The sequence below is a fragment of the Mobula birostris genome, chromosome 12 (assembly GCF_030028105.1).
Source record: "Mobula birostris isolate sMobBir1 chromosome 12, sMobBir1.hap1, whole genome shotgun sequence".
Classification (NCBI taxonomy): Eukaryota; Metazoa; Chordata; class Chondrichthyes; order Myliobatiformes; family Myliobatidae; genus Mobula; species Mobula birostris.
In genome coordinates this window covers 36,827,837-36,848,317 of record NC_092381.1, presented here as the reverse complement: position 1 = coordinate 36,848,317, position 20,481 = coordinate 36,827,837, and the positions used below count along the sequence as shown (strand labels likewise).

Below are 20,481 nucleotides of genomic sequence, written 5' to 3'. Positions count from 1 at the left end.
GAATTTTGGCCTTGGTGAGGTTCATACATCTGGCCAGTGGATTTGGAAGATCTTGCAAAGAAGACTTCTTCAGTGTTTTGGAGTGATGTTGTAGGTTATCCATGTCTCCAAGGAATATAGGAGAGTAAGTCATCACGAACATAGAGGTTAGACTGAAGTGTTGACTTTAAACACTTTTACCCAGTCAGTCATAAGCTATCCTGGCACACTAAAGTTGGTGACGAATTTCATCATTAAGCGCTTGTCATGAGAAGTGATCCATATCTTCCACAGTCTGATCATTAAAGATGTTCTGTGCTGGGATTTATACAATTAGAAGACCTATTACACAGAAATATCTACACAACATACCTGCAGGCTTTGAGGTTTTCTTCTGATCTTCGTTTATATTATCTTTAGAAAGCTGAGCAGAACTAGGCGAAGCAAACTGCTTTTGGACTAGAAACGGAATCAATTCACCCCGGATTGATGTGAAAGACCTTTGAAGAGAAACATTTTCATTACCAATAAAAAAAAAGTGCTCTTCAGACTTAGTGTGCTTTTACTAATATTCTGGTGTGCTGAAATTATATGCAAGTGATTAAAAATGCAGGGTGTCTGACATAATATCCTACTTTTCTGTGCCCTAGTAAAACAAAAGGTAAAATACTTCTTCCCAGGAACAGCCAACCTCAGCCATTCTCTCACACCTCGGCAGTAGTACTCAGTTTGAAATTAATTTGACCATTGTTCTCTCAGCAGTTAAGCAGAATGGAAAAGGTCAGACAGAAACGTGGATTGGGAGTGTAGGATCAACCTATTCCATTCTGATTATGCAGACGGGCTTGAAAGCCCATATGTTATACCTGCTTCTAAGTTTTCAATTAATCCATATAAACATGGCATGCAGTATTTAGTTATACCTACAAATCCAAACACAAACTATTGGATTATTAACAAAATGTAACAGTTAAATTGCTTTTGCATTGGTAAGCAATCAAGTATTACTAAGATAAAGGGATCTTAATTTGGACTGATATACAGAAGCAACATTAATTAAAGCATTCTGTATCTAATGACACATTTAGCACAAGCAATGTTTGGACTAAGACTGTCATAAATATGGGAAATATCAGTAGTAGATCTAGCAACATCTGTGAAGATTGAAACAGAGTTAACATTTCAGATCAATAATGTTGCACCAGAACCAGGAAAATTTAGAAACTAAAAATATTTTAAATTGCTGAGAAAGTGGAGCAGCAAAGCAGGATAGAGGGAATTTCCGTGACAGGGATGGTGATGTGAAGGCGAGAAAGAGCATAAGTCATGGAAGAAAGAAGAAAGTTCTGTGGGATAAGAACAGGCCGAAATAACACAAGGTTGTTCTCTGGCAAGGATGTGATCAGTAAGTGGGAAGCCTTCAAAGGAGAAATTTTGAGAGAGCAGAGCTTGTATGTTCCTGTCAGGATTAAAGGCAAAGTGAATAGGAATAAGGAACCTTGGTTCTCAAGGGATATTGCAACTCTGATAAAGAAGAAGAGAGTTGTATGACATGTATAGGAAACAGGGAGTAAATAAGGTGCTTGAGGAGTATAAAAAGTGCAAGAAAATACTTAAGAAAGAAATCAGGAGGGCTAAAAGAAGACATGAGGTTGCCTTGGCAGTCAAAGTGAAGGATAATCCATAGAGTTTTTACAGGTATATTAACAGTAAAAGGATTGTAAGGGATAAAATTGGTCCTCTTGAACATCAGAGTGGTCAGCTATGTGCGGAACCAAAAGAAATGGGGGAGATCTTAAATGGTTTTTTTGCATCTGCATTTACTAAGGAAACTGGCGTGAAGTCCATGGAATTAAGGGAATCAAGTAGTGAGATCATGGAAACTGTACAGATTGAAAAGGAGGGGGTGCTTGCTATCTTGAGGAAAAATAAAGTGGATAAATCCCCAGGACTTGACAGGGTGTTCCCTCGGACCTTGAAGGAGACCAGTGTTGAAATTGCAGGGGCCCTGGCAGAAATATTTAAAATGTCGGTGTCTACGGGTGAGGTGCCAGAGGATTGGAGAGTGGCTCATGTTGTTCTGTTGTTTAAAAAAGGATTGAAAAGTAATCCGGAAAAATATAGGCCAGTAAGTTTGACGTTGGTAGTGGGTAAGTTATTGGAGGGAGTACTAAGAGACAGAATCTACAAGCATTTGGATAGACAGGGACTTATTAGGGAGAGTCAACATGGCTTTGTGCATGGTAGGTCATGTTTGACCAACCTATTGGAGTTTTCCGAGGAGGTTACCAGGAAAGTGGATGAAGGGAAGGCAGTGGATGTTGTCTACATGGACTCCAGTAAGGCCTTTGACAAGGTCCCGCATGGGAGGTTAGCTAGGAATATTCAGTCGCTGGGTATACATGGAGAGGTGGTAAATTGGATTAGACATTGGCTCAATGGAAGAAGCCAAAGAGTGGTAGTAGAGAATTGCTCCTCGGAGTGGAGGCCTGTGACTAGTGGTGTGCCACAGGGATCAGTGCTGGGTCCATTGTTACTTGTCATCTATGTCAATGATCTGGATGATAATGTGGTAAACTGGATTAGCAAATTTGCTGACGATACAAAGATTGGAGATGTAGTTGACAGTAAGGAAGGTTTTCAGAGCCTGCAGAGGGACTTGGACCAGCTGGAAAAATGCGCTGAAAAATGGCAGATGGAGTTTAATACAGAAAAGTGTGAGGTATTGCACTTTGGAAGGACAAACCAAGGTAGAACATACAGGGTTAATGGTAAGGCACTGAGGAGTGCAGTAAAACAGAGGGATCTGGGAATACAGATACAAAATCCTTTAAAAGTGGCGTCACAGGTAGATAGGGTCGTAGAGAGCTTTAGGTACATTGGCCTTTATTAATCAAAATATTGAGTATAAGAGCTGGAATGTTATGATGAGGTTATATAAGGCATTGGTGAGGCCAAATCTGGAGTATTGTGTTCAGTTTTGGTCAAATTACAGGAAGGATATTAATAAGGTTGAAAGAGTGCAGAGAAGGTTTACAAGGATGTTGCCGGGACTTGAGAAACTCAGTTACAGAAAAATAGATTAGGACTTTATTCCCTGGAGAGTAGAAGAATGAGGGGAGATTTGATAGAGGTATATAAAATTATGATGGGTATAGATAGAGAGAATACAAGCAGGCTTTTTCCACAGAGGCAAGGGGAGAAAAAAACCAGAGGACATGGGTTAAGGGTGAGGGGGGAAAAGTTTAAAGGGAACATTAGGGGGGGCTTCTTCACACAGAGTGGTGGGAGTATGGAATAAGCTGCCAGACGAGGTGGTAAATGTGGGTTCTTTTTTAACATTTAAGAATAAATTGGACAGATACATGGATGGGAGGTGTATGGAGGGATATGGTCCGTGTGCAGGTCAGTGGGACTAGGCAGAATATGGTTCGGCACAGCCAAGAAGGGCCAAAAGGCCTGTTTCTGTGCTGTAGTTTTTCTCTGGTTTCTATGGTTTTTAAGTTCCACATTAGGACTGAAATAAATCATTAACGTGTTTTAAAATTGCTACATAGAGAAACCTAACATTGTGAATGGCTGAAATGCTTCATTCTCAGATGAGCTCAGTGTTTTTCATGCACGCTTTGAAAGGCAGAATAAAATTACATTTGCGCGAATCACTGCAGCGTCTTGCAGTCCTCTGCTTTGGAGGCCAATGCCAGAACTTCTTTCAAGAGGGTGAAGGCATCAGGCCCTGATGATATATCTGGTAGGGCTCTGAAAACTTGTGCCAACCAACTGACAGGAGTGTTCAAGGACACCTTCAATCTCTGACTGCTGCAGCTGGAGGTTCCCACCTGCTTCAAAAGAGTGACAATTATATGCACCAAAGAACAGCAGGGTCAGCTGCCTCAACAACTTTCATCCAGTGGCACTAACATCTGATGTGATGAAGCACTTTGAGAGGTTGGTCACTCATTACTAGAATCAACTCTTGCCTAAGCAAGGACCTGGTCCTACTGTAATTTGTCTATAGCCACAGTAAGTCTACAATGGATGCTATCTTAAACACAAAATAATCTGCAGATACTAGGGTCAAAGCAACACTCACAACATGCTGGAGGAACTCAGCAGGTCGGGCAGCATCCGTGGAAACGATCAGTCAACGTATCGGGCCCCAACCCTTCGTCAGGACTGTAGAGGGAAGGGGTAGAGGCCCTATAAAGAAGGTGGTGGTGGGGGGGGGGGCCTTCCCCTCCCCCACTCCTTTGTCTTTCCCCTTACTGGTTTTTCACCTGGAACCTACCAGCCTTCTCCTTCCCACCCTCCCCCCACCTTCTCTATAGAGCCTCTGCCCCTTCCCTCTACAGTCCTGATCGTTTCCACGGATGCTGCCTGACTTTAACTTTTTCACCACAGTCAGTGCAGACTGGAAACAACATCTCCACCTTGCTGACAATCAACACTGGTACACCGCGAAGATTTGCGCTAAGCCCACTGCTCTACTCCCTCTACACCCATGACTGCACAGCTCTGCACAGCTTAAACGCCATTTATAAATTTGCCAACAACATAACTATTGTTGGCAGAATTTTAGACGGTGATGAGGCGGCATACAGGCGCAATATAGATCAACAGGTTGAGCGCTATCGCAACAACAACTTTGCACTCAACATCAGTAAGACCAAGGAAGTGATTGTGGACTTCAGGAAGGGGAAACACAAACCAGTTCTCATTAAGGGAACAGCAGTTTTAAGTTCCTGGGTGTCAACATCGCTGAAGCTCTATCCTGGGCCTAACTTATCGATGCAATTGCAAAGGAGGCACAACAGTGGCTATATTTCATTAGGAGTTTGAGGAGATTTGGTATGTCACCAAAGATACTCACAAATTTCTACAGATGTATGGTGGAAAGCATTCTGAATGGATGCATCACCATCTGGTATGGAGGGGCCCACTGCACAGGATCAGAAAAAGCTGCAGGAAGTTGTAATTTCAGCAAGCCCCATCATGGGCATTAGCCTTCCCAGCATCAAACTGTGATGCCTGAAAAAGGCAGCATCCATCATTAAGGACCCCCCATCATCCGGGACCTGCCCTCTTCTCATTGCTACAATCAAGGAGGTGGTACCGGAGCCTGAAGACACACACTCAATATTTCAGGAACAGCTTCTTTCCGTCTGCTACTAGATTTCTAAATGGACAATGAATCCATGAATATTAACTCCCTATTTCCTGTCCGTTTGCACTACTTATTTAATTCTTTATACACACTTCTTATTGTAATTTATAGTTTTTTATTATTATATATTGCAATGTACTACTGCATCAAAACAACAAATTTCACAACATATGCCAATGATATTAAACCGGATTCTGAAAAAGCCAAAGTGCTGTCTCAAAAATGGGAAACATAAACTTACTGTAATGTGCAAGACTTGCCTTAAAAGCTGAGTGAACCAGAATTATCTGGTTTATGATTGAAAGCTGAAGGCTACAGCTACTCATTTACCTTTTTCAATCACAGGACATAGAAGTACAAATCCGCTAACAAACTAAAGGGCACAAGCTATCTTATTTAAATTGATTCTTAGCTCTGACGTTAATCAATCCTCATTGGGAAAGTACAAAACATTTTTTTTCCATTTCATATTAGTAGTAGGAAGTATGCTCTACATCAGGCTCAACATTGAAGCTAAACTTGCTTCAATCTGATGATCACTGCCATTTTCGTCGGCACAGTTTATCAGATTTCGCATGACACCGACAACGTGGGATTTGACTCTATTTCTGTTATCCTGCATTAAATAAGGAAAAATGCAATTTTAAACCTTCCCAGTAACAAATTCTTCTGACACAATAAACAACCATTTTCCTAAGAACCACAGGTATCCATTATACAGATAAAATATGCATTTAATGCCTTGTATAAACAAGCAAAGTGACCTGAATCAGCAGCACTTATAATTTTTAATAAGCCAATTAAATTGAGGGAGGAGAAGATGGTGGCGCGACGCAGCTTGCAGCGGCCACTCCAGTGAATGATATCTGTCATCTGTCAAGTAGGGTGTCGTGCACAATCCTGATTTGATGGAGACAGACGTGACAGCATGGAGGAACATCTGGTGAAACTTCTGAAATGCCTGTTTCGCTGCCACTGCTACTGTGGGATCCAAAATCTCCGGAGGGGAAAGCCCTGAGTCCTCAGCTTTGCTTGTTGCTCGGCGGCCGGGGTGGGGTCGAAGCGCTCGGCAGAGATAGTGCTTGGTGTCGGAGGGCTGGCCAGAGGCTCGAAGTTTTCGGATGGACTCAAGAGTTGGCTGCGGTCGGGTGCTTCCAATGCATCGGCAAGTTTGCGGCGCTTGGAGGGGCAGGGAGAGTTTCTCCCTTCTACCGTCTGCATGAGATGATGGGGCTATCAGGACTTGAGAGTTTTTTTACCATGCCCATGGTCTGCTCTTTATCAAATTACAGTATTGCTTGGCACTGTTGTAACTATATGTTATAATTATGTAGTTTTGTCAGTTTTAGTCTTGGTTTGTCCTCTGTTTTCTGTGATATCTTTCTGGAGGAACATTGTATCATTTTTTAATGCATGCATTTCTAAATGACAATAAACGAGGATTAATCTAAATCTAAATTCACACTATGGCCCCTAGTACAGCATAGTGGTTAGTGTGATACTTCACAGTGCCAGCGATTGAAAGCGTTTATATGCTCTCTCAATTACCATGTATGTCTCATTCAGGTGCTCTGGTTTTCTCCAACAATCAAAATAGATATATGGGGTATGGTTAGTAAGTTGTGGGTAAGCTGTGTGGGTGCCAGAAGCATGGCTTTACTTACAAGCTGCCCCCAGTACATCACAAACAATGACACACATGACAAATTTCACTGTATGCTTCAATGAACATGTGGCAAAAAAGCTAATCTTTATCTTTAAGTTCTAGATTAATTCCCTCCAAATCTGCCTTTCTTCTAAACTCCAGTGGATACAAGCCTTGTCTTGTCTCTTAAGACAACTTGCCTACTTTAGACATTAGTTTAGTAAACAGCCGAATATGATCTCAGTAATGCCCTATTAACTACAACATAATCTCTCCACTATTATATTCAGTTTATGCAGTAGGACCTGGATAATTTCAAATGCAAACTGACAAATGTTGGTTAATATTTCCATCATTGAAGCACCCTGCAATGATTAATTCCAACAAGACAGGTCGAACTTCCTACCCATGGCAAACAACAACATTGCTGAGTTCCTGTATTCGAATCCGGATGTTACTCCTATCATTTCCTTCACAATTATTAAGCTGGCTGCTCCGTTCCCAGGTTTTGTTCTCTTCTTTCTTTGGTAACACTAATTATCCGCCAAGTTTCTTCTTCATCAATCCAACAGGAAAGGGCCTTAGTTTCTTGCCCATGTTAGAAAAGAATACGGAACTTTGCATAATTTTCAGTGCCCCAAAGACGATGAACAAAATCAGTACAGTTCAGTAATTATTTTCATATTAATCTTGTACAGGTATTAGTTTTTTATTTTTAACATACAATGGCACAACAACTAGAAATCTTTTTATTATTTATAGGAAAATATAAAGTACATCCAGATATTATAGTAACATATAAAGTATATGCTTACTATTTCAACCAGCATATTATATAACCCAGACCACTAGCATTTGCTCATAAGAGTAAATGGGCAGCTAACAATAACGTAAATGCTTCCTAGACAATTTAGCTTATCATGGGCCATTATTATGAGTGAAAGTGAAAGATTCATAAGCCCTCTGCAGTAACCTTTATGCAAGTCAATTGTTTTTTTACATATGCATGCCAGTCCGTGCTTTGGTATATCTGCTCCTGCTATTCTGCTAGATTTACATTAAAGGTCCAGACTAAACTATTAGATTTTCTTCAACGCCCCTTTATCACAACTGTTAGGTTTTTTGGCATGCCCTTTAAGAATGGAAAAAACGAGCAAAATTAGATACTCTTTCAGGTGGTCTAAATACAGCTGCCTGGAAGATTCATTTAAGAAATAATAAATTTCAAAGAGAGGTTCGAGTTTAGACCATGAATACCTGCTAGCCATCTGCATACCGTATGTTTGGTCTTATTAAAGAGATATTTCATTCTGACTGCTTTTATTGTTACTAATATCTCAGAATTTATATAAACATTTGTATAGTTAAGTTTATTTCTGTACAATTTTACATTAACAGCAAAATGAAAACTTGGAAAAATACATTACTGAATAGTTTCAATGAAACAGAAACTCTTTTGTAGGACTAAGCAAACATGTTTGAGAAAATAGTATACATGTTAAAAAATTTAAATAAAATTTCACAATATTTTCTTATATTCTGTCTCAATTCTTTACAGTCCTGGTGGTAATATGATTTCATTTTCATTATGTTTATTTGGTAAAGCATACAGGCAGTCAAATCTCCTTCTTAAAAATTCCTTGGATTGGTAAAATTATCATTCTAAAACCCTGGAATTACATAATAAAGGTACCATCTGGAGAGTAGTAATAATGATTTATAGGGAAAGGACGGTTGAAAGATATAGGAGTTGTCAAGTATCAAAATCACTCAAGAAGTGACAGTCTCATTGAACAAAGCTGGCTATCCTTGTCCTTAAACTTTCTAAAGTTACCTTCTTTCAGTAAACAATACACAAGATCTAAGGATAAAGGTATTATCCCACATAATGCACAACTCTGATGTAAATGGAAAGCTTGCTGCAAACCTTTCCTTTCAAGCTATGTAAAAGTAGTAAATCTAAGATTTAAGATCAATCATTCTGTTGTCAGGAATGTTTCTATGAAACCAGCAGGAAATTATTTTCAAGACACTACAGCACTGCAGACACTGGAAATATGAAATAAAAACAGGGAAGCCTGGAAATGCTCTCTGGCTTAGGCAGCATCAGTAGAAAGAGAAAGAGTTCGCCTATCAGGTTGATATCCCATACCGATGATGAGTTTTGAATACAAATTTGAATTGCTTCTCTTTTCATGGACACTCTGACCAGGTGATTATTTTTATTAATTTAAAATTTTATTAAGAATATTAGTTTCTCTTATTTTCTTTTTTTTTGTCCTTCAAGTAAGACATGGAAATTTGAATGTTACAAAGCTTGACGGACATACAGCAGCTCAAATCTAACTGATTGTATAGTTTACATAAGGCATCACTTGACAGATTATCCCATCAAGGGATTGTCTGATGTAAAGTATATTATTGTTCCTTTTTGCGACTCGTGGTGCATCGGGCGACATTTTTACCATTTCCGTAGCATTTGACCTTTTTTTTTTTACAAGGCCAAGTTGCCAGCTCGATGCTCAGCCCAGCACGATGGAAAGCATGCAAGGAGCCAGCTGGATTCAAACACGGGACCATTCACCTCAATGTCTAGTGCTGATACCGCTACAGCACCAGCCAGCAAATAAAGTTACCATATTTCACAGTGCAACTGAGCTTCAAAGAGGATTGGAAGAGAACTTTTTGAATATATTGCCGGAAAATGTGTCAGATAATATTGACCCAGCTATTGGCTCCTCTCTTCCTATCGTTTCAAATTAGCTAATCACAACCAGCAGCCAGATAGCATGATCACAACTCCGCTTTCTAACCCCATTGACAGAAAGTTATGTCAATCTTTGCAAATGATGAACATCGACATTTGGAAAAAGTTGAAAAAATTTGAAATAATAAATGATATATATTCAAAAGGCATGAACATATTGTTAATTAAATCAAAGACACTATGAAGTAAAGAAAAGTAATCAAGAAATTTAGGTGACCTTACTTTATAACAGTGGTCCCTGACCTCCGGGCCACAAAGCATGTGCGAGGAAACGATATGATTTGGCAATATGAGTCAGCTGCACCTTTCCTCATTCCCTGTCACGCACTGTTGCCCCCGTCAGCCAGTCCACAAGAATATTGTCAATATTAAACTGGTCCACGGTGCAAAAAAGGTTGGGGACCCCTGCTTTATAACATCCATTCAAAGAAATGGAGATGCACTAAATATTTGGCACAAGGCAGAGGTGCCAGATACAAAACACGTTCATCCCCTCATGCTTAACAGGCTACAAAATGATCCTAGACATGAGAGAAAATCCAGGAATAGACAGCAGGATAAGCATCATATTCCCAATTTTTGCAGAGCAGTGAACAAGCATGCAATGTTGAAACAAACTATCATTTGCATCATAGTGAAATATCTGAAAACAGCGACTAAACTTCAGCAGTATTTTAGTTGTGAAGCATATTGGAATCTCCTGAGAGAGTGAAAGGCATCATTTAAATGCAAGTTCCTTTTTCAGACTCTATGAGGCCTCCGCCATTTGTATCAATCTACGTTTGTACATCAGTTCTGACCAATTAAAAGAAAAAAATTCAAATACATTGGATTTGTCTGCAGTAAAATGGGCATTCAAGACTTGCCAAGTTTTTTTCTTGATACTTTTTTTGGTTTACCATTACGTTCTTTTTCTACTGAATGCACATCTCAATAGCTTCTGCTGCCTCAGCACTAAGTTGAACAGCATCATGGCCTCATGCACTCCGCTTGGCAGAGTTACAGTAATACCAAGTGCAGGACTGAGATTAATCTTTTCTGATGCTTGTCAATGACATACTTTCCAACTCTGACTTCCATAGGTCTTCACTTAATTCAAAAATTCAGAAATTTATGATAAACAAGCAAAGCAGATGCCAAACAAGAGAGAATCCGCAGGAGGGATAAAAGAAGACATGAGGTTGCTTTGGCAGTCAAGGTGAAGGATAATCTAAAGAGCTTCTACAGGTATATTAAGAGCAAAAGGATAGTAAGGGATAAAATTGGTCCTCTTGAAGATCAGAGTGGTCGGCGATGTATGGAACCAAAAGAAATGGGGGAGATCTTAAATGGGTTTTTTGCATCTGTAATTACTAAGGAAACTGGCATGGAGTCAATGGAAATAAGGCAAACAAGTAGTGAGGTCATGGAACCTATACAGATTAAGGAGGAGGAGGTGCTTGCTATCTTGAGGCAAATCAGAGTAGATAAATCCCCAGGACCTGACAGGATATTCCCTCAGACCTTGAAGGAGACTAGTGTTGAACTTGCAGGGGCCCTGGCAGATATATTTAAAATATCAGTATCTACGGGTGATGTGCCAGAGGATTGGAGAGTGGCTCATGTTGTTCCGTTGTTTAAAAAAGGCTCTAAAAGTAATCCGGGAAATTATAGGCCAGTAAGTTTGACGTCGGTAGTAGGTAAATTATTGGAAGGAGTACTGAGAGATAGGATCTACAAGTATTTGGATAGACAGGGACTTATTAGGGAGAGTCAACATGGCTTTGCGTGTGGTAGGTCATGTTTAACAAATCTATTAGAGTTTTTCGAGGAGGTTACCAGGAAAGTGGATGAAGCGAAGGCAGTGGATGTTGTCTACATGGACTTCAGTAAGGCCTTTGACAAGGTCCCGCATGGGAGGTTAGTTAGGAAAATTCAGTCACTAGGTATACATGGAGAGGTAGTAAACTGGATTAGACATTGGCCCAATGGAAGAAGCCAGAGAGTGATAGTGGAGGATTGCTTCTCTGAGTGGAGGCCTGTGACTAGTGGTGTGCCACAGGGATCAATGCTGGGTCCAATGTTATTTGTCATCTATATCAATGATCTGGATGATAATGTGGTAAATTGGATCAGCAAGTTTGCTGATGATACAAAGATTGGAGGTGTAGTGGACAGTAGGGAAGGTCTTCAAAGCTTGCAGAGGGATTTGGACCAGCTGGAAATATGGGCTGAAAAATGGTAGATGGAGTTTAATACAGACAAGTGTGAGGTATTGCACGTTGGAAGGACAAACCAAGGTAGAACATACAAGGTAAATGGTAGGGCACTGAGGAGTGCAGTAGAGAGGGATCTGGGAATACAGATACAAAATTCCCTAAAAGTGGCGTCACAGGTAGATAGGGTCGTAAAGAGAGCTTTTGGTACATTGGCCTTTATAAATCAAAGTATTGAGTATAAGAGTTGGAATGTTATAGTGAGGTTGTATAAGGCATTGGTGAGGCCAAATTTGGAGTATTGTGTACAGTTTTGGTCACCAAATTACAGGAAGGATATTAATAAGGTTGAAAGAGTGCAGAGAAGATTTACAAGGATGTTGCTGGGACTTGAGAAACTGAATTACAGAGAAAGGTTGAATAGGTTAGGCCTTTATTCCCTGGAGCGTAGAAGAATGAGGGGAGATTTGATAGAGGTATATAAAATTATGAGGGGTATAGATAGAGTGAATGCAAGCAGGCTTTTTCCACTGAAGCCAGGGGAGAAAAAGACCAGAAGACATGGATTAAGAGTGAAGGGGGAAAAGTTTAAAGGGAACATTAAGGGGGGGGGGGCTTCTTCACACAGAGAGTAGTGGGAGTGTGGAATGAGCTGCCAGATGAAGTGGTGAATGTGGGCTCACTTTTAACATTTAAGAAAAACTTGGACAGGCACATGGATGAAAGGTGTATGGAGGGATATGGTCCAGGTGCAGGTCAGTGGGACTAGGCAGAAAAATAGTTTGGCACAACCAAGAAGGGCCAAAAGGCCTGTTTCTGTGCTGTAATGTTCTATGGTGGAAATCAAAGCAACACACACACAAAATGTTGGAGGAACTCAACAGGCCAGTAAATTCTTCAACAGCCCCGAAATGCCAACTCTACTTTTTTCCATAGATCCTTGAATCTTTGGACACTACCTCACTTTTTTTTTTTAAATATACAGTATTTCTGTTTTTGCACATTTTTAAAATCTATTCAATACACGTAATTGATTTACTTGTTTATTGATTGTTATTATTACTTTTATTTTATTTATCATTTTTTCTCTGCTAGATAATATATTGCATTGAATTGCTGCTGCTAAGGTAACAAATCATGCCGGTGATAATAAACCTGATTCTCATTCTGCTGCCTGGCCTGCTGAGTTCCTCCAGCATTTTGTGTGTGTTGCTCAGATTTCCAGCATCTGCAGCTTTTCTCTTGTCAGTAAAAGTAGGGGTACTTTTCTTTCTTACTTGTTTTCTACAAGGAAATCCAGAATCCATTTCTTCATGCAATACAGATGAGCATCCACAAGTGCTGTTTTTATGTGCATCCTAGGATATCTGGAAAAAAAAACAAGCAGTAATTATTTTGTTTTTGAAGCATTCCTTGCCACTCCATTACAGCACAACTCCATTGCTAAAATCCAGCCCAAAATTAAACATCTGATCTTGCAGCTTCATCCTCACTAGAAGGACTATTTACCAGTAACAATTTAAACATTAGGCTGCAATTTTAGTAATTGCATTGCTGTAATATTTTTGTACAAATTGTAATAACTAATCACATACAACCTTTGCTAAAAAGACAAATTTAATTACCCTGCAATATAGAAGAACCACTTAGTCTGGGATACAGAATTATATTTCACCAAGGAAGATTTCTTTTTTACCATCATTTAGCTTTATGGTACCAAAACATTTTGGATAAAATAATCTACTGCTGTTCTTCTCCCTTTTCCCTGTTGATCAGATTTCTCAGCGTTGTTTCATTTCATTCATTAGTTTGGAAATTTTACCTGCAAACCAATATCCATTAATTTAATATAATAAAAAACACACAGCAAATCCAACATTTGAAAGTGGAAACACTGTTGATAGACTGATGGAGAAGGCATATGGTTTATCTGCCTTCATAGGTCTGGGGGCAAAATATAAGAATTGGATCATTGTGTTGCAACTTAATGTAAAAAAAAACACTAGTTAGGGCACACCTTGGAGTATTATATCCAGTTCTGTCTGCTGTGCTACAGTAAGGCTGTGTTTGTACTAGAGACTCTACAGAGGAGATTCACCAGAAGTCCTGACGAATGGTCTTGGTCTGAAATGCCAATCGTTATTCCTCTCCATAGATGCTGCCTGACCTGCTGAGTTCTTCTGGCATTTTCTGTGCATTGCTCTGAATTTCCAACATCTCCGGAATCTCTTATGTTTATAACCGATATATCGCCTGTATCCCTTAAGTTGTTATAGCCTGGTGGGGGGGTGGGGGGCGTGGTACTGGGGACAAGCTCCTGCTACTTATTAAATGCTCCCAATGGCGTGCTCCTCAAATAACTTATGACAACCAAGTCCAGCTGCGGGCCTTCATGTGTGGCTCAGAAGGGGCAAATGGGGCTCATCCGCCATGGTTGGCAGCTCACCTAAGAGAAGGAAAACTCTGATCTCAAACCTCCACTACCTTGCGGCCATACCCACTCATGGGAAAGGTTTCGGGAGTAAACCGAGGGAAAAGTCCAGAGCTGGATTCCTTAAAGCAGTCCTACATTAAGTTCAATGCTGAATTATGCAACACTGCTGGTACCAAACTGTATCATTCTCTGCTGTTCCTTTGGGTTCATCAGCTGCGTGCAGAGGGGGAGCTTGCTACACGGGCAACAGCTTGCTTTCCATATCGTACTGCCCAGAATTGCGTATCTAGCCAGCTAGGATGCAATATCCATGGTCAGCTCTGAGCGATGGAGGCCCTCACTTTACCATTGCCTTGTAATGGAAGATTTTAGTTATGGAGAGAAATTGGATAAACTGGGTTTGCTTTCTCTGGAACAAAGGAGGCTGAGGAGTGATTTGAGAGTATACAATTTTATGAGAGACACAGATAGGATAGATAGACAAATCTTTTACCCACTGTGGGGTATCAACAACAAACTAGCATAGATTTAAAGGAATTCAGAGGGATGTTTCAATTTTACACAGAGTGGTTGGTATCTGGAATGCACTTCCTGAACAGATGTTAATACAATTGTTACAATTAAGAAATATTTAAACCAACACTTAAATAGGCAAGGCATTGTTCTAATGTTGGCAAATTTCACTAGTGTTGATGGGCAAAAAGGTGGAGATGGACAGTGATTGATGGTGCTATGAGTTGATAATGATTTAACTCCGGGGGTCAGAAAACCACTAGTAAATCTGAAATGCATATAAAGAATACATAAGGAGAGAAAAAAGGATCAGCTTCACCAGGCTGTTGAAAGAACTACAATTTTTAACCACAATGTATAATGCAGTTATCTTTGTTCTGTTAGAGGTTTCTTACCTGATACTTAGTTTTATCATGTGTTAAGGTCTATTGTAGATCTCAAATGTCTTGCTGTGATACATTTATTTTGGATTTGTAATATGCAAAACAAGAATGCGATAGGATGCTAGAGTTTATTTTGTATGTTTATTTAAACTTACATATCAAAATAACTTTAAGAACTTTAATAAAATAATCAAACTGATGTATAGCTTAAGGTGCTGGTAATTGATTGATAATTGGTTGACCCTGCATAATTTCCAAGTGGGAAACTTGTAAATCTTAACCTAGCTTTCTGTGCCAGTCGGAAGAAATCCTTTACCTACCATGAAAAAGAAACAAAAACTCACAGTTGTCAATGTGATAATGTCAACAGATTTGAAAGTAATTTTTGATGTAATCTCGTGGAGGAGTTTGCACTTTGCTGATGTAGTATTCGGGTGATTCAGGAAAGCTGGTAAAATAGCTGAAAACCTATTAACCGAACAGCTAAAAACAAACCTGAAACCAATCATCAACTGAGACATTCAAGGACTTGAACCCTTAACTTTAGTTTGAAAAGAATCTAGTTTTAAACTTTTTGGTAAAAATAAATGCTTGCCTCAAAGAAAGATGAAAAATAAATATTTCTACCAATGAGTTTGAAACTAAATTTAGTTTTAAACAAAAGTTTAAGGGTTGAAGCCCTTGAATGACGCGGAAAAACATTTTTTCTTACGTGGGAAGCAAACTCTTCATTCCCTTAAAGACTACATCGTTTTTAATGTACTCAGATGATTAAGACATGTACATCTAAGCATGTGGGATCCATGCTTCTAAAAACACTGATAATCCCCAGAAACACATATGTTTTTGATCCAAATATACTATTTAATAACTCTATTTCTAAAGTACTGCTGTGATGCATAGAACACCGACTATATTTGGCAAAGGTTTATACTTTAAAATACAGTGGATTCTGGTTAATTGGGATACACCAGACCAATACATTTTGGCCCAATTAAGCGGCTGCACCAATTAGCCAAATTCATGGAAATAGTTAAAAGGCATAACAAAGACAAACTACAGTTTAACTGAGTAACTAATTATGCATTTAAATGAAATACAGAACAAATTATAACACTATCAAAACTACTACAGTATCATAAAACTGTGCATTGGTTCCATTAATTATCAACAGAAGAATTCATCGCTGCTGTGTTCTTTTGGTCGACTGTAAATGAACAAAATCAGTGCAGACACCTAGTGCAGATAATGGACTGCCTTCATTGCCTTCCAGCAGAAAGCGAAAATAAAAAAACAAAATTACCAAAAATTGCTGCTTTTGAATAGGCCTCTGTTGGCCCAAATTGCTAACACTGCACAAGCATATGCAACTAACGCTATTTAAATACTATTTTGTCCATGACATCTAATGGCTTGAAACCAGAGTGAGCAAAACAGTTCTGAATTGTCTTACTGCTTATTTCTTTCCAACTATCAGTCACAAGAATCACTGCGTTTTGAAAACAAACACATGCAACTGATGCTAGTTAGAAACTGGTTGGCAACAGTCTCCTGACCCAACTAAGCAGCATAATGTCCCAAAGAAAAGAAGGCAATCCCAGCTATTTTAACGATTTTTTTTGTTCCTTTTGTCCTAAATAAACAGCTGCTCCAATTAAACAATGGCCTAATTAACTGGAATTTAATTAAGTGATGTTTCAGAAACAAAATGAGGGAATGGGAGAAGGTTAGTATTTGGCAATTGTACTAAGTGTGCAAGAATATGTGTATTTTCTTCTATGGTTTGGCCATAAAAAACAAGAGGGTGGTGATGGATGGGTGTCATTCTGACTGGAGGCCTGCAGCTAGTGAAGTTCTGCAAAGATCAGTGCTGTCATTCGTGATGGACAAAAATGTTGATCTGCATATGACACAAAAATTAGCGGAGTTGGGGATGGTGAAAGAAGGTGTCAAAGGATTCAGCAGTATATCACTGGGCAGAGAAATGGCAGATAGAGCTTAATCCAGACCAGTATAAGGTGTCGCACTTTAGGAGGTTAAATTTATGAGTAAAGTATACAGTAAATGGCTGGACACTGAGAAACATTGATGTATAGAGGGATCTTGGGATACAAGTCCATAACCCCTGGAAGTGGCACCGCACGTAGATAGTGTGAATAAGGTGGCATATACAACACACAGCCAGGGTTTTGAATATAAAAATCTTGAAGTCAATTTGCAGCTGTATAAAACTTTTGGACAGGCCACATTTGTGCGCTTTTGGTTATTGCATTATAGGAAAAATGTGGAAACTTTGGAGAGGTTCACTAGGATGCTGTCTGGATTAGAGAGCACTAAAAACTTAAAAGTTCAAAGTAAATTTATTATCAAAGTACATATATGTCACCATATATAACCCTGAGATTCATTTTCTTGCGGGCAATTACAGTAAAGACAAGAAACACAATAGAATCAAGACCGCACCCAACAGGACAGACAGAAGCCAATATCCCAAAGATCCCCCAACAAACTGCACCAGTACAAAAAGAGACGAAAAGAAAATAAATAATAATAATAGTCAATAATCAAGAATATGAGAAGAAGATTTCTTGAAGGTGAGTCCATAGGTTGTGGGAACAGTTCAGAGACGGCGTGAATGAAGTTGAGTGAAGTGATCCCCCTTTGGTTCAAGAGTCTGATAGCTGAGGGGTAATAACAAGGACAAGAACAAGCAGGGATTTGACTGATATTGACCACGTGCAGGCAGTGGTGCAGTTTAATTAGGCATCATGGTCGGCCAGACTTAGTGAGCTGAAGTGCTTGATCTTCTGCTGTTCATTTCTATTTTTAATATATGCATGTACAGTATCCAATCAAATTAAAGCATTGTTCATAAAGATCAAAATGTCTGAATTTGGAAATGAAAATTAGAAGAATTAATTCAATGTCTAAACAGGAGGATAAATTAGAATGAAATAGAAAAAATAAAAACATATAATTAATTTTTATAACCCTAGCAAAAATTTAAAGTAAAAAAATGAGCCCCTGGTTAATTAAGACATACAGAGTATATCCAGCAATTTTAGTTTACATTGCCATGCCATTCAATGTACAGTACTTCAACAGTGAGGCAAAAAACAAGATCCAGTTTTCAGGAAGAAAATTATGCAGCAGACCATGCTGGACAAGTTTCTCAGCATGTTGATTAATTAGGTATTTTCCAAAAAATGAAATTCAATTATGGTTTACAAACAGGAAGTACATTTCACTCTGAATTATATTAAAAAACTTAAAAGGTAAGAATATTTCTCACAGAGGTCATGAATGGTCAGATAAGCTTGCTATAATGTTAAGAATTTATTCTTTCTAGAATAGATACAATAGTTAGATCCATAATGTGCTGTGCTGTACTGTTCTGTTGTTGGTTCCGAAGGTTGTCATAGCCGGGGGGTGGTCAATGGGATGCTTTCCCACTACCTATAAAGTGCTCCAGATGGCATGCAACTCTAACAGCCTCTGACGACCAAGTCCAGCTCCTGGCCTTCACGTGTGGCTTCGCTACTATGCCTGGCAGAACTGCTTCTACTCACAAAAAGTCGGACCACTGGCGCCTCAAAACCAGTTGCTTCAGGCAGGTGGGGCTCGTTAGCCTTGGACGGCAGCCCTCCAAGGAGAAAGAAAACTCAGACTTTAAACCTCCACTGCCTTGTGGCCATACCCACCCATGAAAAAGGCTTCGGGAGTAAACCCCAAAGAAGAAATTCAGAGCCAGAGTTCCTAAGGTAGTTTAATGTTGTTTACAACTTCATTCTGGCAAACTTTGTGACGACACTGGTGCCAAGATATATTGGTGCTTGCCCTTCCTTTGGACTACATCAGTGATGTGGAGAGGGGGAACCCACTGCATGGGCAACAGTCGGTTCTTCAAATCTTCCCACCCAACCATTGGGGCCATGTCATTTTCTCATAGCTACCATTGGACAGGAAGTACAGAGCCCGGCGTTCTACACTACCAGGTTCATGAACAGCTACTTCCCTTCAATTATTTGGTTCTTAACTAACTGGCAAAACTCTAATCACCTTTATGGTTTAGCAACACCATGACGACTCCAAGCCCTTGTCACAAAACTAAATGTTCTAATTGTGTTTTTTCTTGTAAAAATTACGTATAATTTATGCTTTTCTTCTGAATGCTGCTTATATGATGCTATGTGCCTGCAAGGATGTTTCACATTGCCCCTGTGCATATAGTGCCTTGAAAGGGTATTCAGTCCCCAACCCTTTGTTCACATAAATGAGTATTACAACCAGGGACTTTGATCAATTTAATTGAGAATTTTTATTTATGAATCGCATGCTCTATTTTTCTACAGTAGATTTCAAAAAGCAGGGAAAATTGTAAAGCATGAAAAACTAAAAAATCAAAACCTGAAATGTCAGCAGATCAGAAGTATTCGACCCCCTTTTCTCAGTACTTAGTTAAACCACCTCTTGCAGCTATAAGAGCCAGTAGTCTTTTTGGATATGCCTCTACTACTTTTGCACAACATGATGGAGCAAGATACGCCCATTCCTCCTTGCTAAATTGCTCAAGCTGTGCCAAGTTAATTGGGGAGTGGCAGTGGACAGCAATCTTGAGGTCTTGCCAGAGCTGTTTCGTTCCTCTAGCAATGTGCTTTGAATAGTTATACTGCTGAAAGATGAAATTTCTCCCCTGTTTAAGCTTTCCGGCAGAGGCTAACAGGTTTTTGTCCAGGATCTCTCTGTATTTAGCTGCATTCATCTTCCCATCAATCCTCATCAGGTTTCCAATCACTGCTGCTGCTGAAATGCATCCACATAGCATGATGCCACCTCAACCATACTTTACAGTAGGGTTGGTGCTGCCTGGTTGATGCACAGTGTTAGAGTTACAGCACATTTACCACTTAGTGCTGAAGCCAAAAAGCTCCACTTGTCTCATCCGACCAGAAGACCTTCTTCTAGATCTTTACAGTATCTTCTAAGTGATGTCTTGCAAACTCCTTATGGGCAAAGATATGCCTTTCTTTTGCCAGGGCTTCTTCCATGTCACTCTTCCATAAATACCCTTTTTGTGTAAGGTTTTGGAGATTGTGGAGCCATGAATTTCATCTCTGGTTGAAGCCACTGACTTCTCAGAATGACTGTTGGCATCAGGGTAGCCTCTTTTACAAGTGCCATTTTCCTCTGATGACTAGGTTTAGAGGGGCAGCCTAACCTAGGAAGTGTGGTTGTGGTTTCATATTTTTTTCCACTTTTTCACGATGGACTGCACTGAGATCCAAGGCACATTCCGGTGCCTTTGAGGTGGTCTTGTACCCTTCCCAGATTTATGCTTCTCTATTATCATTTCCTTGATTTGTCTTGAATGCTCTTTTATCTTCATTTTGGTGTAGCTTGT

General features: G+C 39.5%; 1 protein-coding gene across 2 annotated transcripts in view; it reads right to left on the bottom strand.

The window, feature by feature from the left end:
* eif2b3 (eukaryotic translation initiation factor 2B, subunit 3 gamma) overlaps positions 1-20,481 on the bottom strand; it is a 121,593-nt gene that overhangs the window by 53,802 nt on the left and 47,310 nt on the right. For both annotated transcript variants that reach the window (XM_072274640.1, XM_072274641.1), the window contains exons 6-7: positions 13,028-13,117; positions 352-479 (exon numbers count right to left, since the gene is read on the bottom strand). In XM_072274640.1, coding sequence (XP_072130741.1) covers positions 352-479; positions 13,028-13,117 — 218 coding nt within the window. The remainder of the gene's footprint in view (positions 1-351; positions 480-13,027; positions 13,118-20,481) is intronic.